The 23,568-nt window shown below is 45.3% G+C and overlaps 1 protein-coding gene across 1 annotated transcript; it reads right to left on the minus strand.

Moving 5' to 3' along the window:
• Nucleotides 1–10,261: 10,261 nt before the first annotated feature.
• BAMBI (BMP and activin membrane bound inhibitor) lies at nt 10,262–19,382 on the minus strand. Its single transcript, XM_066584782.1, has 3 exons — nt 19,117–19,382; nt 14,729–15,013; nt 10,262–11,018 (listed from the first exon to the last, which is right to left on the minus strand). Exons 1-3 carry the CDS (start codon nt 19,190–19,192, stop codon nt 10,600–10,602), a joined length of 780 nt encoding a protein of 259 aa, XP_066440879.1. The 5' UTR covers nt 19,193–19,382; the 3' UTR covers nt 10,262–10,599.
• Nucleotides 19,383–23,568: the final 4,186 nt, after the last annotated feature.

Below are 23,568 nucleotides of genomic sequence, written 5' to 3' on the forward strand. Positions count from 1 at the left end.
AACCAATGGCCACAGTCCTTCCCAGCGGAACCCCCCAACACCATAACAGAACCTCCTTCAGCTTCACTGTTGGGACGATGTAGTCACGTAGAAACCGTTCTCCAGGCAACCACCACACCCAAGTGCCGCCATCCGTTCAAAAGATGGTGTACTGTGATTCATCTGTCTACAACACTTGCTTCCACTCACTTACAGTCTGTTGCTCTAAGCCCCATCGCAGGCGCCAGTGTGCATTCACTGCCGGGATATTGCGTGCCGCCACTCGTCCAATGTAAACCATCACATGCCGCTCCCTACGGATGGTTCTGGTGCTAATGGATGTTCCAATGTCCTGTGAGACCTTCTTACTTTCTTATAGCTTATTTTCTTGGAGCCTCAGGTGGTGCAGAGTGTTAAAGGAGCAGAAATGTAGTACTAAGCTCTTGCTCATGACCTGAAGGTTGCAGGTTCAATCCCTCCCTGGTTTAAGTAGCCAGCTCAAGGTTGACTCAGTCTTCCATCCTTCTGAGGTTTGTAAAATGAGCACCCAGCTTGCTGGGGGTAAAAGATGACTGGGAAAGGCACTGGTAAACCACCCCAAAAAAACAGTCTACCAAGTCATGACTCAGTGCTTGCACTGAGAGACTTGACCTTTTTATAGTTCATTTTATGCAAGCACGAAAATCATCATTGGCTTGTTCGCTAATCGTTCGGTTTCTCATACACTTATATAGTGAATGTGAACAACTCAACGATTTAGCAGGTAAACAAAAGAAATAGTTTATCTGCCCGCGAACTCTGACAATGCTCACATGATAGATCCATAAGGCCCATTTAGACACAACGATTATTTCTCAAAAGCCATCTTTTGAGTGATAATCATTGTGTGTAACTGCACTGACATCGTCCAGTTTTTGCTCAGCCGTCACTCATCGTCATCTTTTAGCACGCTGACGATGAGTCTCATCAGGGATTCACAGCGGGATACAGCTGATACTATTGTTTCATCCTGCTCCCTGATAACGGGCTGAGTATGAAGAACAGGGCGGTCCAGCTCTGCTCTCCATACCGGGCATGGAGCACTCTCCATACCGGGCATGGAGCACTCTCCATACCCGGCGCTCCGTGCAGAAAACATCTGGATACAGAAGACAAGCAGGGACACCCCGCTTGTCTTCGGCATCCTCCGCTAGGAGCACTCGGCTGTATAACAGCTGGGCGCTCCCAGCGGGAACAGCTGGATGCAGAGAACAAGCGGGGACACCCCGCTTGTCTTCTGCAATCCTCCGCTGGCAGTGCAAGGTTATCGCTCATCTTGCGCTGTAAATGACACAACGATGATCTCTCAAAAGTCGCTTGAGCCACATCTTTTGAGCGATTATCGTTGTGTCTAAATGGGCCGTTCGAAGTAAAGGTGCTTTTGGTGAAATATGTTGCTTTTTCTTTGTAAAGGGAGCAAAACAAATCCAGGCAGGGCCCCCTCTCAGCTATGGCCAGTCCTGCCCTAATGCTCCAGGGCGCAACCACATCCCATACTCCCATAGATATGCTAATGCAGGCAATTCTCCCAATTAGCAGCAGTAACAAATAGCCTCTAATTAGCTGAACAGGCAGAGTCCTCCCTGCAGTCAGAAGATAATGCATCTAAAAGCCTGACATTGGAGCCGGGTCGCCCATCAGACGGCAGCTCCCCGGCTGCTCCGCACTCATTTGCCTACGAATAGAGGTTGTAAATAGACCCCAGCCAGTTCTGAGACCACCGACAATCACCGTGAAATGCGGCTAGAAAGAAAAGACAACAGCGGCCTGCGCCCGGACAGCCAGAAACGCTGCAGGAATTGTCCCTTACAATGAGGGGTTAATAAGCGTAACCATACAATAAAACAAAAGGATGTCTTATATCACCCCAGGGTACCCCGAACACCAACTACAGTCCAATGTATGTGTCGGGGGTTCCACGGACGAACGTGTTTGTGGAGGTTTTTACAAAACTCGATGTTCCAGAGCCACTGATTTCGATGGATTCGTTCTCACGAGCGTGCCTCTCCGACGCGGTTCCTACGTGCGAGAAAAGATACGCTTTGCCCTTTTGTTTTTGCGTGCGCAATAGTGCAGGTTTGAACAGCCACATCGCCGAAGACGTTTACCTTGTTCATGCGCAAATACATTTAGTTGCGGTGAGTGCATTTGCGCATACGTCCGTCTGTGTAAGCCCTCGGAGGGGGGTGCGGCTGCCCCAGAGCGTGCTGACATGGAAGTCACTTGCCGCCTCCGCACCCTGCGCTCCGTCCGATGTGAACAAAGCATCAAAGGACCTATACATTGTAATCTTAAAGGGAATGTGACATAACTGATGAAACCAGGCGGGAAGGGGGGGGGGGGCAGTGCCGATTTCTCAGATCTGTTCTTATATTCTGATTGTAGCTTTTCTTAATTCTATCACCTGTCCGTGACAATAGGGGCGGCCGTCTCACCTGAGCTGCAGCTAACAGCATTTAGAGAGATGCTTTCCAAAAGCCTAATGCACCATAGACACAATAGACAGGAGGACATTCATTTACTTCTATGGGAGAATGTTATGGGCATGCTTTGCTGCCTGTGCAGGGAGGGGGAGGAGGTGAGCTGTGACTATTGTGAATTATGGACCCTGTGTTATCTATATATGTGTCACCTCTCAGTGTAATCCTGTCTGTACTGGGAAGGGAGGAGGTGAGCTGTGATTATTGTGAATTATGGACCTTGTGTTATCTATATATAGGTGCCTCCTCTCAGTGTAATCCTGTCGTACAGGGAGGGTAGGAGGTGAGCTGTGACTATTGTGAAAGGTGGACCCTGTGTTATCTATATATAGGTGTCACCTCTGCAACATGTGAGCGCACCCTCCGTCACAGCACGTTTGCGCAGGTATTTGCACGCGCCATATCTGTGCGTGCTAAACACAGAGAATAGAACCTATTGATTTAATCAATTTTTTTTTTCAGAAGTGCATTTTGTGCAGCGAAAAATAGGTCCTGCTCTATTTTGCTACATGTTGTGCAAAAATACACAAGAGGAAGGATGTGTCGCAGGAAAAAGACGACATCTGGATCTCGTTAGGCTTTAATTAACCAAGAAACCCACAAAAACGGTGGTTCACGCGCGTCAACTGGCCTTGCGTGAGAAAAAAATTAGTTTTTTGCGCAACACGCAGTTTATGTATCTGTTCAAACCTCGTTGCTGTGACTCTGCCATAAGGGTAGTGGAAAGGGAGAGAAGCGGAAAGCAAACACCAGACGCTTCTGTCCTGGGTGCCAAAATCCAGCACCTTACTAAGGGGCCCATTTTGGGGCCCCTCTTTTCCATGTACGCAGATTGGTTGCAGGGGGCTTGAAGAATTTTTTTCCCATTCGTTTTTTATGAATTTTCAAAAGCTTCAGTGCTGGATGACTTACAGAGCGGCACACATTGCGGGTTTCCTCGGCTCGGCTGAATCATCTACTTCTTGTCACCGGGATCTTCAGCGCCGGCCACTTCTCGGTGATTCCCACTCGTGACTCATAGTCTTTTTTATACGCCATTTCCTTCCATCTCACACCATTCTATGAATAACCTGAAACCTTTTCCAAGTGTGAACGTTTCTATCTCGCAGTTAGGGTGCGGGCAGACGAGCGTAGGCGTATGTACGTTCACACGAGCGCAACGTATAATCGCCCGAGCGATCGTTTTTCACCGATCACAACCAGAGCTAGAAAGCGTATTTTCGTTTGTTCCTACTTTGCAAACGGTCTTTTCGGCGATCGAATATGCGTTGGCGCGTATTTCGGTCGCATATGTTCCGTTTTTTTCGAATTGCCGTTTTTACGCGCCGTAAAATCGCCCATGTGAACGAATACATTCGAAACCATTGCCTCAGATGGTCACGTATATACGTTTGGTCGCAAAAACGCGCCGTTTATGCGCTCGTCTGCCCGCACCCTAAAGCAGATACATCGAGATACGGACACTACGGCATCTATCAAGCCTTTAACTACATTAACGACATTTTTGGAGTTTTCGTTTATCCCCTTGTTTCAAGAGCTATAACCTTTGTAGCTGTCAAATAACAGTGTAATAAAGATTTAATAAAGTTTTTTTTAAGCAGGTAACCTATCCGGATATAAACTGGGAAGCCGAAATCTGCGGATCTCATGAAGGTAACAGCTTCCTTTTGATTACCAAAGATGATTACCTCACCCAACTTGTACAGGACACGACTAGCAGGACGGCCATTTTGAACTTAATATTAACGAATAGACCAGAAAGAATCACGGGGGTGCAGGCCGGGAGGCACCTGGGAAACGGTGACCATATTATAATACATTTCAACTGGTCTTCAACAGAGTTTTATAAGGGAGCCCCGGAAATACTAAACTTTAGGAAGGCCAAGTTTCTTCAGCTCAGAGATGCCCGTAACCTTATAGACTGGGACAATATCCTCAGAAATAAGATTAAAAACATCCTAAATACTTGCTGCGAGCGGCTCATACCTTAGAGTTTAGAATAGGAGAAAACCAATATGGTTAATAAAGATGTAAAAGGGCAATCAACAGCAAAAAAAAAAGAGTTTAAAAAGCAGCACTAAAAACCTATAGGGAAAAAATAAATTATGTAAAAATTAGATAAAAGCAACAAAGATGGAGACAGAAAGACATATTGGCAAAGAGAGTAAAACCATATAAATAGTAAAAAGTTTTAATAGTGAAAATGTTGGCCCTTTAATAAATAATGTAGGAAAAACTGTAGAGTAATGAGGAGAAAACAATTCTATTAGTTTTTTTCTCTCCAGTGCATTCATAGAGGTAAATGAAATGTCAGATGAGATGCAGAGTGATAAAGTAAACTCTTCACTAAATTTCATCAGGAAGAAGTGCAGAGTCGTCTTAAAAAGATTAGCATAGACAAACCGCCAGGTTATAAGGGAATTAATGTGATACACAGACCCTTGTTTCCTATAGTTAAGCACTCTATAGTGACTGGGTCTGTTCCACTAAATTGACGCGTAGCTAATGTGGTGTCAATATTCAAAAAGGGGTTAAAAAGTGAGTCTGGAAACTACAGGCCGGTAAGTCTTACTTCCATTGTGGGTAAAATGTTTGAAGTGTTTCTAAGAGATGCTATCCTGGAGTACCTCAAAGAAAAAAGTTGTATAACTCCATACCAGCATGGGTTTATGAGGGATAGCTCCTGTCAAACCAACCTGATCAGCTTCTACAGAAGGGTAAGTTCTAGAGTGGATCGGAGAGTCATTGGATCTTGTGTATCTGGACTTTTCCAAAGTGTTTGATACTGTGCTGCATAAAAGGTTGGTATGTAAAATGAGAATGCTTGGTCTGGGCGAGAATGTGTCTAAAACCCCATTTACACTGAAAGATGATTGCTCAAACCACAGTTCTGAGCGATCATCTTTGCATAAACGCTACTTAGCTACTTTAGAGTTAAATGCAACTCTGAGAACAGCAGCTGCTTTGTTCTCTGAGCTTTCAGCTGGTATCCCGCTGAGAAGTCCAAGTGGGATACTAGCTGAAAGATTGCTATCAGAGGTGTTCCGCTGAGAACTCAGCATGCAGTGCTAATAAGGCTTGCTAAAAATCAGCACTGAACGAACAGTGCACGATGGCCGTGCGTTTAGATACAACAGTTATTGCTCAAAAGATGGCTTTTAAACAAATTGAGCAATAATCGTGTCTGAATGGGCCTTAAGTGGGTAAGTAACTGGTCAGTGATAGAAATCAGACGTGGGGTTATAAATGGTACCCACTCTGATTGGGTCACCCTTACTAGTGGGGTACCACAGGGGGCAGTATAGGAAGGGTCATGGTTACTAGTGGGGTATCGCAGAAGGCAGTATTGGGCTCTATTCGTTTTAACATTTATTAATGACCTGGTAGAAGGATTGCCCAGTAAAATAGCAGTATTTGCAGATGACACAAAACGATGTAAAGATACTAACACAAGAGCGGACGCAAGGAGATCGCAAGAGGATATGGATAAGTTGGGGGCAGACAAGTGATAAATGATGTGTAATACTGATAAATGTGAGGTTCTGCACACGGGCAGGAAACACATGTCACCATTACATACTAAACTGGAAACCACTGGTGAACACTGACAAGGAGAAGGACTTGAGGAACTGGTGCAACCAGTGTCAGGCAGCTGCTGGCAAGGCAAACAGGATCATAGGGGCATCAGAAGAGGTCTAGGGGTACATGATGAGAACACTGTGCTTCCTCTGTACAAGTCACTGATCAGACCACACATGGAATATTGTGGGTAGTTATGGACACCGGTACTCAAGACCAGATCAGAGCTTGGGCAGGTACAAAGGCGGCCGACTAAAGTAATACATGGAATGGGCAGACAATACCCAGAGAATTTATCAAAATTGGGGTTATGTAATTTAGAAAAGAGCCAGGTAAGGGGTGCTGTAATAACTATGTACAGATAGATCAGGGGTCAGTAGAGATCTCTCCCATCATCTATTACACCCAGGACTGTAACAAGGGGGTAACTCTAATAACTATGTATAGATATATTAGGGGTCAGGACAGATCTCACCATCATCTGTTATACCCAGGACTGTAACAAGGGGGCGCTTGGGAGATTGGAGTTAGGAAGGAATTTTTCCCCTTAAAATAAGGGAAAATTGGATTCTACCTCATTGGTGGGTTTTTTTTGCCTTCCTCTGGAACAATATTGGGAGCCAATAGGCTGAACTAGCTGGCCATCCATCCTACGGAACAGACCAGACAACCACTTTCAAACAAGTATATTCCCTCAATAATTAGGCCCCCTCACACTGGGGATTACAGAAAGGTTTGTTTTTTTTTTAAATTGCCGTGTCTCCTGCGGTTTCAGCAGCGCTGATAGCATTTTGAGCATAGCAGAAACAAAACTAACCTAGCTGGCACCGTCTGGGGTGCCACTGCTGTTCTCCTTTAGCACGAGATTGATCTGATTGATTTGAACACTGGCTCAGCCAGAGTAATCTCTTGCTAAAGGCGGGGTTTCAAACCCAATCACTAGCAAAAGATGCTCTATCAGCACTGACAAGTCGCCAACAGCCTGACCGGAGCGCCGGAGAACAGCAGCAGGTTTTTTTTTGGTAGTGCTTGCGTTCAGCGCTGCTAAAAACGTGGTACCAAGTTAGGCAAAGTTTTCCGCCGCGCTGAAAGCGCTGTGCATTCATTTCAATGGGCGACGCAGCACTGAAAACAGCCAAAGATAGAACATGCATCGCTGGCACAGCGCAGCGTTTTGGCGCTTGTGTGAACAGCCCCATGGATATGAATGGGAGCCTTTGGGCAGCGTTTAGCGCAGCACTAAACACTGTACACAGTCTGAGAGAGGCCTCAGTGTTTCTGCAAACCAAAAAACAGTAGATATAAGTCTATGGACCCATTTATACTGTGCATGCATATATATGACCAGGGGCACAACGTACAGATGACGCGGTTGTATGGAGCACGACTATTATGGACATGTGACAACATAGTCGTGTGAAATGGCGCCACAAAAGGTTCAAGTTTGTGGGCGTTTGCTTGTCACACCCAGTCCTTGGGATATGCCATAGTTGGTCAGCAGGGGGACTCTTCTTAGAATCCCAATTGCTCCTGCAGCTGCTGTCCATACAGAAAGGCTTAGTTCCCACAGGTTGAGCTATGCCTTCCAACCCTCTTTTGGCTCAGACCACCAATGCTGCTCAGCTCTGCTGCACAACAGCAAGTGGCAGGCTCAATGCAGATTCGGAGGCACGGACCCCTGCCGATCAACATTGACGAGTCATCAGTAGTAAATGCCAGGAACCTCCTCATCTGGCCGAAAGCAGTTTCAGCCTCGTACATGTGTATTTCTTAACGCCTCTCCTGGCAGCGGGCCACCAACCTCCACATGTCCAAGCCTTATCCCCGCTACAAACACAAAAATGAACACCACTTTTAATCCCAATTTAAAGAGAAAAGACATCCAGTCCTCTTGAATGCAGCCCTTCTTGCTTCCCTTTCCCTGCCAACTTCATTGAAACTTCTAGACCCTCTTGTTCCCCTGCAATGTCCCCCATTAGGTACGAGCCTGAGTGGACTAACATTGGACGACCATCACGCCGCTGCTTCACCCAGGAGTTATCGATCAGCAAGTAGCGGCGACGCACAATGAAGGGCTTCCAGCTGCCCCTTCTATTCACTGTCAGCAGATTTTCGTAGATGGACTGCCAGTTTACACAGTGAGAAGCCACTTGTTAGTGAGCCGAAGTGACGCGACTACCGAGCGATTGCTCAAGTAAAGGTTTCAGCCATTAAAGCAGCCCCCATGCAAGAGCACCCAACATTAGTGTACCGTGAAACAGGGCGCTCTCCAGAACTCCGCGTCAATGGCTGATGTCACTTTTGACTTATGGTGGAGACTAGACGAGCTCCTCCTGTAACCGGTACCATCAAACAGTTGGAATTAGAATAAATCTCAGCAGGTTCTATTTTTTGAGCAGATTGTGAGGATGGCTTCGATTGAAGTCAATGCAAGTCGTCTAACCCACGGCCCTTCCACAATTATTACAGAAAGATTGCGGTTCCCACAGCATCGCTAGGCTATGACAGGAAAAGCAGGAGTTTAATAGATAAAAATCTGTACTGTGTACATCTGCGAGAGAAAGACCGGTATGCGCAGATGCCGCTAATGCCAGGGTTAGGTTCCACTGGGGGATTCCACATGAGGAATCAGCCTCTGCCATATGCAGGCGGCCTAAAGGATACGCTGCCCGTTCCACTTTTTAGAGGACCTTCAGAAAAATGAACCTACAACTTTTGGTTGCAAATAGTTCATTATATAGTAACAATCCCCTAAACCAGTGTTCCCCCAACAGGTCATGTTTTCAGGATTTCCTCAGTATTGCACAGGTGATGTAATTGTCAGTGCCTCAGACATTGTCACTGGTGGTCTTACTATAGGATATCCTGAAAACATGACCTGTTGGGGGTCCGTGAGAACTAGAGTTGGGGACCCCTGCCCTAAACTACACAAGTGTGAAGGGCTTCCAGCTACACATCAACCCAGCAGCTGCTACAGGATCTTTACAGCTTGAGCAAGGAATATTCATGGTCACAACTAGACGTTATCCCTCTGGTCTGCTCCATGGACCCCCAGATGGCAACACTCGGTGGTCCATGCTTCCATAGCAGGTTTTCCTTCTCAGTCAACAAAATGCTCACTATATTGGCAACAGTTACAGAAATTAGACAGTTTCTTACAGATGTGACAAGTTATTTCAGCAGGTGGGATATAATTTAGCACTCGGTGTATTGATTCTTCCTTCTGCAGTTTTAGGGTGCCAAGAGTGGATACAGTCCAGATCTTCTGGGGAAACCTCAGCATACTACAGGAGTAACAACCAGTAAACAGGATTATGGGAATTTGTTCATAAGATCCACAGACCAAGATGGCTGACAACATGGACTTTAAATGCTCAGCATGTTGATTTATGTCACTGACTTCACCTCTGGTGCAGATCTGCAGTGCAGTCACTATATGCGAGTGTAGCCTTGAGGGTTGTATTGTTCTGCGGGCTGGAGAGTGGGGACCCCACAAACACGTCACACTGCCAGGAGAGATCAGCCACTGGACCCTCATAAGGGCTTGTTCTCATCTGCTTTAGGACATACTGTAGGTTTTTTGTATTTCTGGAGCGGAGCAGAATTTTAAAAAAATTCATCCCCACCCCATTGATGTCTGTTTCTGCTGCAGATTTAATGGAACAAAGCTGAAGCCAACTGAAAGACCTTCATTTTTTGGAAACATTAAAATCAGTTTTTCTGCTCCCAAACCAGGAGAGAATGAATTGAAATCCTAATAACGATGTGACTGAACCCTAAATCCAATATCTAAGGGATGAAAAGTGGGACAGGGGTCTCCGAACAGTCAAGAGAATAGTTAGTGTTAACGGGGTTGTCCCAATTGTAGCTGTTTTCAGACAGCGCTGTCTACTCCACAGTGGCCCAGATTGGTACTGCAGGCCAAGTCCTATTAGCGTCCAGAGAGTTCAGCCTGCAGTAGCAAGCCTGGGCCACCGCACAATGTACAGAGCTGTCTGATACAACGAGAAGAGGGACAACCCTTTAAGGACCCTTGACATCACTGCCTATTTTCACAGAACATTTCTCTAATGCCCTTCAGTCTAGCACAGATCTATAGGTCTTCCTGGTATATACAATGAAGACCCTCCTACAGAAACCCTTCTGAGCAAGAGGAGCACAGAAATTAAGTCACATCAATAAGATTTCAGACAAAAAAATATATATATTTAAAAAACCTTCTTTACATTAAACATAGAAACATGTACATCGTACAGTTCATTCGATTACCAATATTAGCTCCCTAAACTTAAGAAAACATTGGTGACAGTGTACAACTTCTAAGAATACAGATCGTCCTCCGCGCCGCCCTTGTGCAAATAAAACATCTTTTGGAATCTTTCACAAGTAACATCGGACGTTCTCCGCGCCCCAAGACTCCATCTTCCTCCTCTTAGGATGAAAGTCTATGTAAAAGATAAAGTGCTTCTATCCAGCAAGTAAGGCCAAGTCTACTGGATCTTCATCCTCCTCCTCCATGTGGTCATACAAACTCCAGCTTCCCATGGCCGCTATACATCCCCCAATGAACCAAGGATATGATTTTGTCGTTGCCGAGGTCCGTATGCCTCATTTTATCACATGTTAGGCAGCAGTTTTCATGGCCCGTTACCGGCACCATGCACTCTAAGTCTAGCTTGGCCACTTGGCCCTTCTTCGAGTGGTGTCCGTGAAAGCTGTAGTGCAGTCTGGAGAGCATCTGCTGCCTCTGGTCCGCAAGTCTTTTATTCTCGCTGCGGAGCATCCGGAGGGCCAGCATTATAAGCAGCACCAATATCAATCCACCGGCTATCGGCACAGCGATGACCGCCGCTCTGAACCACAGTTCTTTGGACGAGGTAAGCTCTTGGACCTTCGTGATGAGGTTCCTTGTGCTTTCGTGTTGGTATCTGCTACCACCACCTGGAAAGGAAAGAAGAGATAGGCTTTAGTTTAGGCAGTAGTACATCAACTATTTGCCAACAAACAATCAAGGCTGGCTGTCCACGGGCGATAGTTCATAGCGTGAACTGCAGCGATAAATCACACACCAATTGCCTTGAAATGCTTTCCATAGGATAACTATGCCAAGGGCAGCCCGATGTACACAAGCAGGAAAGCCATCGCGATTTGCTGCATGTGTCTAAAAATTGCAGCATGCCAAGATAAAGCCATCGTAATGATAGGTTCATCACAGAAAGTCGCGGTGACTTTAAATGATCTCCCACGGCGGGAAGCCACTCATGAGAATCCACCCTGCCTGTGAACAGGCAGCCTAAAGAAAAGCTCTTTTGGAGTGGTGGGGAGAGGGGTGTTCAGAATCACTCCTACAATTCAAGGTAGTAACATTTCAGAAAATTTCTGCTATCTACTAGCTTGTGTCAGTCTCATCATTTCTGTAATATACTTGCATTTAAAACTTTGTTGCATTACCCTTTGTAAATCATGTTTGATGTGGCTGTCACTAGGGGTCTCTCTTACAACCTCTTTGTACCCAAGAGTGGATTGCAGAGTACAGGTGAGAGGGGCCGTCTTCACCTGCAGCTCCCCAACACTCACAGGCTGACAGATCTGCAGACACTGTGATAAAGCTCTCCAGTCTCTGCTTCCAATCCTGTTACAGCCTGTGGGTCTGTGCTCACATTTTAGGTTTACTAACCATTTGGCCAAAATGCTTAAATTGTTGTGGAAAAGTAGATACAGGGATTCGGCTATTGCCTTCCTGCTGCTTGGACCAGAGAGTGTGCAATGTAGCATGGGAAGGGAAAGGAAGTCAGGACAGTGAACTACTGGCAGAATGCCAAGTTCTCTACATACCCTCTGCATGAAAGTGGATGGCCAACGACAGAATATAAAAATGGAGATGACTACCTGAAAAATCAGAACTTTAACATGAGAACATGCTGTGTTGTAGAATATGTAGAACTCTGGGCACAAAGATAAAAACTAAAGCCAGCTGGCATTTAGTGACAGATTTCTCTGGTGCCATGGAGGCTTGACAAGTTCTACCTCGAAGGACCCGCACCCATCTTCCCCCCAGTCCATCCATATGCACACAATAGCTGGGAGTCACAAAAATAGCAGCAAATAGAAGTTATGAGAACAGTTAACCCAGCCACACTCGACAGGGCCACCTTGTAGATAGCAGTGTTTCCATTATGTTCATGCACAATGGGGACAGCCCTTTAAACATCTACCACCACTTTACAGGTGGTCTTGTTTAGAAAACTCATTTTCAAAGGTCTTATGAGGCTTTGAGTTGGAGGTTTTGCATTAAGGAGCTAAAGTGGAGGAGCGGTGAGTCTCACTCTGGAGGACCTGGCCTGACCATATTGACTTCAATGTAATGCTTTGTTTCTCCTGCGGAGGTGCTGCATTGTGTGTTAACATCCTGTAAATCAGACTGGGAAACCCTTTTAAGAAGCAGCACAAAACCCCTTTAAATTGGATTAAGGTTTAACAATCTAATGTGAACCTACAAGTCGAGGCTTTTAAAAAGGGGTTGCACCAAGTTTGCAATTAACCCCCATTCATAGGATATCCAGTGAGACCCCCGCTAATCTGCAGAATGGGATTTCCATGTCCCACTCTGCCACTGCAGGGGTCACTCTGCAGAATGAGTAAAGCGCTGTCCGAGCATGTGCATCAGCACGCCATTCATGGCACAGACAGAAATACCCAACTGGATGCCACTCAGCCGTCTCTGGAGTCCCACTGAAAGTGAATGGAGCGTTGATGCACTTGTGGGCAGCAGGTTATCCCATCCTGTGGAGGAGGTCCTTTGCAGTTGTAGTACAACTTATAAAGTCTTGCAATCTCATCTGAACCTAGAAGCTAGCTGGGCCTTTTAAAGTAATGGGAAGCCAAACTGAAACAAACTAAGGTTTTCGGGTCTCTTGATGGTCTGTTTGACAGATCTGACCAAAAATAGAACCATTGGCCTCCACTTGTGTCAGTTTGTCATCCGTTTTAACAGATCTGTTTGGTGCATTTGGGTGCGATCCCACATAGCAGAAAATGGTGCAAGCTTCCCACAATGGGAAATCTACACAAATAGTGTTGAAGAAAATGCAACATCCTCACCATTGCTGCAGTTTTTTAATGCAGATTCATAGCAGATTTTACCCTCAACTGAGCAGGTGAGTCTGCTGTGCAGCCACATCAAGAACGGGGCAATCTGCACTAATTGAGTGGATTTTAAGGCTTTTTTTGGTTGCAGTTTTGAAGCAGATTTTCAGCAATCTGCACCTTCTGCCGCTGTTTGTAAACTGAACACAAGTGGGGTTTTTTGCTAGTTTCCTTCTGAGCATCTGAAGACGGGAACCATCCCTTAAACAGGAACAAAGCGAAGGTTCTTGTAGCAGCCATTCTCCATTGACAAAGATGGGGGGATATGGAAGGCCGCTTGCCATGTGCGTTCCTGTATTTCGGTACCTTTGACGCAACAGGAACCCAGAAGGCAGATGTGACGTGACACTAGCACTTTTTCAACGGATCCAGTTTATTAGGGCAGAAATCATAAAGTGGAAGTGAAATAGAAAAAGGAGGAGGTGCCGCACCTGTCGGTGAATTGGTGCAGTCCTTCGCTCTATTACCTTGCAGTGCTGTAGTCAAGTCTCATCAAGAACAACTTTCAGAACCTTCATCCAGACATCACCCTGGAACCCTGAACCCCACCACTGCAAGGCAACAGAGCCATGGACTGAGCCACCATGCTTGTTCTTCCTTCTCAGTCCTTAGCACTATTGCCCAGCAGTGCTGGAGTTGTCGGTCGCAGTCTGACCATGGGTGATGTCTGGATGGAGTTTAGCAAAGTTGAGGTTACCCTTCCTTGAGACTTGAACCTAGGACCCCAGCACTGCAAGACAACAGTGCTAGCCACATTCATGGAAGAGCCACCACCACTTAATGGATAGTCATCCAGTTCTATCCACCTCCATGGAGAACAATGCAGTAAAAATTGGAGTTTTTAGTCAGTTTCCAAAACTGGAAAGAAAAGTGCTGCAATCGGCTGTTTTGATACATTGTAAAGAGCGAAATTGACAGAAAATACAGAAATGGGTTGAGACTGAAGACCTTCCGTCTCAATAAATTTTCTATGGGCTGGAAAAGGAGATTTGCAAAGGGGGGGGGGGGGGGGGGAAGTTTCCCAGGATGGAACAGAAAACCGGTGTGAATTTATCCCAACGTTTCTAAATATCCGCAGGACGGACGGCTTGTCACCCAACGCTCTAATATTAAAGCTACTAATGCTGAATGATACATAGTAGATACACAGGATGATATGGATACACTCATACGCCGCAGCGCTGACAGCTGCCCTTTAGCTTTGAACAGAGACTTCCCAGTCTGGGAGACCGCTACATAAAAGCAAAAGAACTGCAACATTGTCACAAATGGAACATTCTTCCAAACACTGGAAAAAAGGCACTAAAAGCCAGACAGGAGCCAAGCGAGCAGACAGACATCAAAGCTACCTCACAGAAATACATCTTTAACGCTCGCCATGCTTTTCCCACCGGTATCTCTAATTACATTAACAACAAAATCAATACCAGACACACAGGCCTCTGGCAGCCATCGCCTATACATCAAGGAAAAAGGGATTTACTCTTGAAAATTGCCCTCCGTACCTGATGTTTCACTCTTGGGGTGGGAGAGGACATCGTGAAGACCTCTGTAATTGCACATATCCTCGTGGCAACAGTCCAGTTTGGGCACAGTGGCGCCGCTTTTCTCTTCCGCGGTGGCTTTGCACATCTCGGTTGTCTTTGCCATAGAGTCCAGGCAGCCGTGTGTGAGAGGAGAGTTGCTGTTCTGCGGGTCAAGTAGCCGGGAAAAGCAGGCGTTCAGCTCCGACTTACACATGTATCCAGTTGCAACGCAGTGCGGCGCGTCACAGTAGCATCTGATTTCTCCTGCAAGAAAGAAAAGAATCATCATGAGCTGCAGATCTTCTATACCGCCATGTAGGCAGAAGCTACATGGCGACCCTTGTGCGATAAAGTCTCTGGAAAGTCATGTAACCAAGAATCTTTGCAACATTGTGTCAGGCAACTGTTTAAAAGCTGCAGTTTAGCTGCTAGAAGGCCCAACTGCAGACAGGTTGCAGGTAAGATGGTCACTTGTGACTCACATTGCAGGCTATGAGAAAGGGATTGTCCAGTTGCAAACTACTGATTGCCTACAGAATAAGTTATAAAAGCAGAGCAGAAGCGGTCCTAGGCAATGGATTCTGCCAACCAGCATGCTTTGCACAGAGCAGATTTCTGCAGGAAGCAGACAGCTCCGTTCTTACTGCAGTGGTCAGCCTTGGTATTGCAGGCAAAATTCCCATTCATTCCAATGGCTGCAATAAAGCCTGGCCACTGCAGTAAGAACAGAGCTGTCTGCTTCCTGCAATTCTGTTCTAATTTACTGGCCTAGCAAACAGCTGATTGGCAAAAAGCCTTGGCAACAAACTCTTCAATCTGTTGTGGATGATTTCTCCTAAGGACAGGCCATCAGTAGTTTACAACTGTACAAACCCCCTTTTTTTAAAGTCACGTGCTACTTGCAACAAGAAATCTAAGAGTTTGGGATTTTTTGCGTCAGTCACATTGCTACCCCTATTTATCATTAAATGTGGCATCCAATGTCACCCCATGGATTGAGAAAGTCCATCAGGCACTACTATTCAGGGGTCCTAAAAAGTTGGGGTACAGCCCATGATTGCTGCTAGATGCACCTTCATGTAGGAGGAACGTACATAAGAGAAGTGTAAACATGCATTTTAGGCTGAAGTCACACAGGCGAGTGCAACGTTGGTCCGAAAAACGTAATAATCATGCTTGTAAAAGGGAGATTTTCTCTGCAAGGGCAACGCGATAAGATCACAGCGCTGAACCTGCGCTTCTCATGTGTCAGTCGCAGGGTTATTCAATTTTTTAAAATGCTATCGCTCTTGCATGAAACTCTCGCCCATAGCAAATCGGCACATTTTCCAAAATCTCAACGAAAAATACGACACGCTGCGTTTTTTCCTTTTTCACTCAAATGCACAAGTAGACCTATTGAAAACAATGTGCTTTATTTCAGAGCGCTCGTAACCCCTGTGGCAGTGAAGAGGTTAACTGCAGACTGTCGGCTCATTTTGTGCACTCGGACAAGGTTATAAACCAGGAATCGTGCGGCTCACAATAAGTGCGGCTTTGCCAAAGTCAATTCCTTTCAGCTCAAATGGAAAGCCATAAAAACGGGTAAAACTACGATGCTGAAGCCACAACCCTCAACGCACGCGATCAGCGGGGACGGAGCCGCAAGACAAACAAAAGTTCAGCTTGTTTAAAAAAATAAACCCCAAAATGTTTACATCAAAACCAGATAAAGGCTAAATTATAAAAAGGAAAAGGTTCTCTCGAATGTCTTTAATTCAGTAGTCTGGACATGGAATATGGGGCGGCCATCTTGTCCGAGCTGCAGCCCCACTGGCCAGACACAACGGACAGGAGGGAACCAATGACTTTGTATGGGAGACTGTTTTATGCATGTGGTCCTTTGCAGGGAGGGGAGGAGGTGAGCTGTGACTATTGTGAATGGTGGTCCTATGTTATATAGAGGTCTATCAGTGTAATCCTGCCTGTGATGATAATGAGATGATGCCTGAGAAGTTCTCTACAGAACAGGAAGTGTCAGGCCATTATGAGGCCTAGTGGTCAGTGTGAGAACTGCAGGGTTTTAGGAGGATATATATAGATATACTTTGTCACAATCTGTATTTGTAACTATAAACTATGTATTTGATACAACACATCATATGATTACACAGAAAAGCAGTTTCTAGAAGCTCCAGCGGAAGCAAAAAATGCAGAACCAGAGAGTTCCCTGAAACACGACGTCTGTGTATAAAGCCTTCTATTCTATAGCATGTACATATGCAGCAGTTCCCTGCAGTCCTATGTAAAACCATATATCAAACTCCTGTCTGCTACATCTATGCATTCCCAACAACCTGCACAATTCCCCACAGCAGACAATCAGAGCCCCCAATGTTTGTCCACCTCAGATCACAAGGATTTGGCCCATCAGCATTATCAGACTAGACAATCCCCCCCTGAGATGTTGCAGCGCAGCCCACCTTGAGATCAGGTTTCACCTCTGAGCGCCAGGCTCCTTTAATAGCCTGGTTAATGGAAGTCAAATGACAGGGGGGCCGGAGGCATTGCATTAGCACCAGCAGATCTCAGAGGCCAAAGTGCTTCAAGGGAAAGAAGTCAACTTGTGCCCTCCAGCGGGGGCCAATCCAGAAAGATAGATCCATTAGACGCATTTCTGCAAGAAGCCCCTGAAATCCACGACCCCCTCAAGGAGATTCTCGCTTTCCCCCCCATTTCTGTGAAGTTTCTTCCACTATTTACTACGGAGCCAAAATGGTCCAGAAGTGTGAACAATGCCGAGTCTGTTCTCCCTCCATTAACCAGAAATGTCGCTTCTAGTCCGGATGGCTGCAAGAGACGCTGTAGAGACCCCTGCAACCACCAAGTCAGCAGCAGCCAGAAGTATGTGAACCCCTTAATTAGGTCATTACCAGGCACCAAGCTCCCAGATCTCAGGACTCCCAGCAGTCACTCCCTGATCTTTCCCGATGGGCCAGGGGGTTCTCTTAGGGACCTTTCACACGTGACGGAAGAGGCCGCAGCACGCACCGCAAGCCGCCGCAGATTCCACGCCAAAATCTGTAGGGCTAACTGCAGATTCTGATGTGGAATTCCGCAGATGCAGTTTGGTTGCGTCCCACTATCCGTGTGAAAGGTCCCTCGGGCCGCCTGCACACACCAAGTCCGGGCTGTGGAAGTTCTGCAGTTGATGAGCGTTGCGGAATTAGCTGCACTTTATGTTGCAAGTTTTGCATATGAACTTGCGTGTTTTGGTGATGCAGTAGTTCCTGCGCCGCTGAGGCCACACCAGCTAACTAGTTTAAAACATCCACAACTGCGGATTCAAGTAGATTTAGTTCATTTCTGCAGCGGAAAACCAGCAAAAAACTGCAACAAAATCACATTTGTAGATTCTGCTTCCGTTTTTATGTTCACCGATCCCCATGATGAAGATCCGCTGCATCGCCACAACAAAACTAAACGTGCCGCAGAGTCGGAATCTGCAGCCGGCTTCGAGTTTTTTTTGCGAATCCACAGCAGGAAAAAAAATCTGCAACGTGCGGAGATTTATAAGATCTCATTCACATCTTGTACTGGTAATGTCGCAGCGTTCCCTACCGGTGTGACGGCAGCGCAGGATCTGACAGATTGCAGTAAGTCAGACATAGCGTGAAGAGTACACATTAAATTGTTTATTGACGAGCGTTATTCTGCGGATTGATGATCCAGGATAGAAAAATCACAGCAGGTCTAGTTTTTTTTTTGGAGGGGGGCTGGGGTCCTTAAACCTGGCATTTCCAATAGGAGCTGGAAAAAGTTTGCATTCACAAAGAAAACTAAACTTTTACAAGTGTTATGTCTGTTTCAGTTGTCGCACGTGCCTTTTAAATACGGCCTAACGTGCAACACGATTTTTTGCCATTTTAACTACTGGCAGCACGCATGCAGGGAGGCGAGGAGTTTCTTGTAAAATGCATTGCAATCTCTGGCAAAAAGTTGCAGGTCTAAGAGTGCAAGAGAAGCGCAGAGCGACATCACACTCGCCCATGTGAGCACAGAAGCAGCAGGGGCCCAGAAAGTAGTCACAGACATAAACCTGCAGAACAGCCCAAAAAACCCAAGTTACGTGTTATTTATCATATATATGGATTAGTATATTCAAGTAAAGCCCCCGATCTGAGGATACACCCCCCCCCTCCCATTTCGCTACAATGTATCCACAATGTATCCCGCAGTCTCAGCCTTCAGCGCAGCGTCCTCTAGCGGCGGCTCTCACGGGACCGACAGTTCCTACAACTTGCATTAGTTTGCAGGCGGCCCCGGGAGAGCGTGCAGCCACTGATGCTGCGGGCGTACTGGGACTTGCAGTTCTCCCCGCTACATACCTTTGGTGAGCAGGACGGCCACCGCGCAGAGCTCCAGTTGCAGCCAGATGGAGAGGAGGCTAGCCTGGCGATCCATTTACAAGCCCCGTCCTCCTCCTCCCGGCTCTGCTCGTCTTCAAGGGGTCGTGCACAGAAAGAGTCACCATCCAAGAGCGCGGACATGCGGCTCCTGCGATCCCGGCCCTCCCCACAACACGGCGATAATCCCGGGCAGAGCCAATAATCCAGCCGCCGCACTGCGATCCGCACAGCACTGAGCGCCCCGCCGCCCGCACCGGCCATAAGAACCCGCAGCGCAGGCCACGCCCACCTGCCCTCTGATAGGCTGAGACATCGCAGGCACCGCCCGCACCCGCTGGGTCTCAGTGCCGCTGGGTTGTTGGGGTGTCAATCATCGAGCTCACCTCCGGCAAACTGCAGCAGTAATAGGACAGGAGTGATGGAGGAGCATGATGGGAGGAGTATGATAGGACTGATGGAGGAGGAGAAGAGGATAGGAGAAGTAGTAGGACAGGTCTGATGGAAGAAAGGATGATAGGAGTAGGACAGGACTGAGGTTTGCACCTATTGATGGAAGAGGGGAGAAGAAGATGATAGGAGTAGTAGTAGTGCTCATAGCACAATGTATAACACTGTCCATGCTAATCATCGTCATCACAAGATCCACAGTGACACTGCTGATCATATAGTCAACCGTCATTATAGCATAGCAGTATCTGCACTGACCATATTATAGTTGTGCTATCACTAATACTACTAGAAGAGTAATAAGTCATAATGCCAACAGTAATAATAGGGGCGGTGGTGATATTAGGACTAATATATGGAGAGCAGCAGCTGGATCACCTCTGTCTCTACCCCTACCGATGCAAGCAATTCGGATCTTCTTCTCCTCCGTCTGGAGCAGTAAGGAATATCATCACTACTACTAATAATAAAGATGTATCTACTAGAAGTAGTATTAATAATACTGATGCTACTGCTAATAATGGGATACATTCATTGTGGTGGTAGGAGCAAAAGCATCATGATTAGTAGCAGCAGCACTACTACTACTCCCATCATTCTTACTACTAACGATCATATATATGTAGTAGTATTACTCATAGTAATAGCGCAGCCACTACTACTCCCATCATTCTTACTAGTAACGATCATATATATGTAGTAGTATTATTACTACTGTTACTTATAGTAATAGCGCAGCCACTACTACTGCCATCATTCTTACTAGTAACGATCATATATATGTAGTAGTATTATTACTACTGTTACTTATAGCGCAGCCACTACTACTTTCATCATTCTTACAACTAACGATCATATATATGTAGTAGTATTATTACTACTGTTACTTATAGTAATAGCGCAGCCACTACTACTGCCATCATTTTTACTAGTAACGATCATATATATGTAGTAGTATTATTACTACTGTTACTTATAGTAATAGCGCAGCCACTACTACTCCCATCATTCTTACTAGTAACGATCATATATATGTAGTAGTATTATTACTACTGTTACTTATAGCGCAGCCACTACTACTTTCATCATTCTTACAACTAACGATCATATATATGTAGTAGTATTATTACTACTGTTACTTATAGTAATAGCGCAGCCACTACTACTGCCATCATTTTTACTAGTAACGATCATATATATGTAGTAGTATTATTACTACTGTTACTTATAGTAATAGCGCAGCCACTACTACTTTCATCATTCTTACAACTAACGATCATATATATGTAGTAGTATTATTACTACTGTTACTTATAGCGCAGCCACTACTACTCCCATCATTTTTACTAGTAACGATCATATATATGTAGTAGTATTATTACTACTGTTACTTATAGTAATAGCGCAGCCACTACTACTTTCATCATTCTTACAACTAACGATCATATATATGTAGTAGTATTATTACTACTGTTACTTATAGCGCAGCCACTACTACTCCCATCATTCTTACTAGTAACGATCATATATATGTAGTAGTATTATTACTACTGTTACTTATAGTAATAGCGCAGCCACTACTACTGCCATCATTCTTACAACTAACGATCATATATATGTAGTAGTATTATTACTACTGTTACTTATAGCGCAGCCACTACTACTCCCATCATTTTTACTAGTAACGATCATATATATGTAGTAGTATTATTACTACTGTTACTTATAGTAATAGCGCAGCCACTACTACTTCTGCTAGTAATAATGCTTGCACTACTCTGACTACTGACAATCATATAAGTAGTACTACTGATAGTAATATCCACTACTGATACTAATACTATTCATTGCAGTACTAATACTAAGATTGTATCCCTACCAGAGCAGTACAGTGCAGTAGGCTGCAGTGTATATCAGGAGGGTGGTGGCAGCAGAGCATGTATGTAGCAGCACTGGCAGGGTATATGTGTCATCAGTAGTGGGAGCACAGGGCAGAGGATATATACCATGGTACAGTGTGTTCACAGGCAGAACATGTATATAGCAGCAGGATGTAGGTGCATATATTATCAGTAGTTTGATCATAGGGCAGAATGTGTATATACAAGTACAGGCATGATATACAGTATATACCAGTACTAACGGTATATAGCAGTACTAGCAGGGTATACAGCAGTACTGGCAGGGTATATAGCGGTATAAAGCAATATATAGCAGTACTGGCAGGGTATACAGCAGTATATAGTACAGTATATAGCAGTACTAGCAGGGTATACAGCAGTATATAGCAGTACTGGCAGGGTATATAGCGGTATACAGCAATATATAGCAGTACTGGCAGGGTATACAGCAGTATATAGTACAGTATATAGCAGTACTAGCAAGGAATACGGCTGTATATAACAGTACTGGCAGGATATACAGTATAAAGCACTACTAGTAGGGTATACCACAGTATATAGCAGTAGTGGCAGGGTATACAGTAGTATATAACAGTACTAGTAGGGTATATAGCAGTACTGCCAGGATATACACTATATAGCACTACTAGCAGAGTATACAGCAGTATATAGCAGTACTAGTAGGGTATACAGCAGTATATAGCACTACTAGCAGGGTATACAGTAGTATATAGCAGTACTGACAGGGGGTATACAGCAGTATATAGCACTACTAGCAGGGTATATAGCAGTACTGACAGGGTATACAGAAGTATATAGCAGTACTAGTAGGGTGTACAGCAGTATATAGCAGTCCTAGTAGGGAATACAGCAGTATATATCACTACTAGCAGGGTATACAGCAGTATATAGCACTACTAGCAGGGTATACAATAGTATATAGCAGTACTGACAGGGGGTATACAGCAGTATATAGCACTTACAGCAGGGTATATAGCACTACTAGCAGGGTATATAGCAGTACTGACAGGGTATACAGAAGTATATAGCAGTACTAGTAGGGTGTACAGCAGTATATAGCACTACTAGCAGGGTATACAGTAGTATATAGCAGTACTGACAGGGTATACAGCAGTATATAGCATTTACAGCAGAGTATACAGCAGTATATAGCAGTACTGACAGGGGGTATACAGCAGTATATAGCACCTAAAGCAGGGTATATAGCACTACGAGCAGGGTATATGGCAGTACTGACAGGGTATACAGCAGTATATAGCATTACTGGCAGGGTATACAGCAGTATATAGCAGTACTATTAGGGAATACAGCAGTATATATCACTACTAGCAGGGTATACAGCAGTATATAGCAGTACTAGTAGGGTGTACAGCAGTATATAGCACTACTAGCAGGGTATACAGTAGTATATAGTAGTACTGTCAGGGTATACAGCAGTATATAGCATTTACAGCAGAGTATACAGCAGTATATAGCAGTACTGACAGGGGGTATACAGCAGTATATAGCACTTAAAGCAGGGTATATAGCACTACGAGCAGGGTATATGGCAGTACTGACAGGGTATACAGCAGTATATAGCAGTACTGACAGGGTATATAGCAGTACTGACAGGGTATACAGCAGTATATAGCAGTACTGACAGGGTATACAGCAGTATATAGCATTACTAGCAGGGTATACAGCAGTATATAGCAGTACTGACAGGGTATACAGCAGTATATAGCAGTACTAGTAGGGAATACAGCACTATATATCACTACTAGCAGGGTATACAGTAGTATATAGCAGTACTGACAGGTTATACAGCAGTATATAGCAGTACTGACAGGGTATACAGCAGTGAAGCTCACAGGAGGCAGCAGGACGGACTGGGAGTCTCCGGCAGACGCTTATAGTAAAATTAGCAATCCAAAAACTCCCTGGCGCCACAGCGGCGACCCAGACAGCCGGCCGCTCAATTACCCCGACAATAGCTGCATGCTGATCAATATCACAGCCGCTGATCTCTGCTGATATGCTGATCACTGGCCGGGGGCTCTGCCACCCTCAAAGGGTTAAA

The sequence above is a fragment of the Eleutherodactylus coqui genome, chromosome 12, assembly GCF_035609145.1.
Source record: "Eleutherodactylus coqui strain aEleCoq1 chromosome 12, aEleCoq1.hap1, whole genome shotgun sequence".
Taxonomy (NCBI): Eukaryota; Metazoa; Chordata; class Amphibia; order Anura; family Eleutherodactylidae; genus Eleutherodactylus; species Eleutherodactylus coqui.

What these genes read in the sequence shown, in the direction of transcription:
- BAMBI (XM_066584782.1), bottom strand. Translation starts at nt 19,192, where the DNA reads ATGGATCGCCAGGCTAGCCTCCTCTCCATCTGGCTGCAACTGGAGCTC. An exon ending in GGCCGTCCTGCTCACCAAAG is followed by an intron (nt 15,014 to 19,116) that starts GTATGTAGCGGG and finishes TCTTTCTTGCAG; the next exon opens with GAGAAATCAGATGCTACTGT. An exon ending in CCCCAAGAGTGAAACATCAG is followed by an intron (nt 11,019 to 14,728) that starts GTACGGAGGGCA and finishes TTTCCTTTCCAG; the next exon opens with GTGGTGGTAGCAGATACCAA.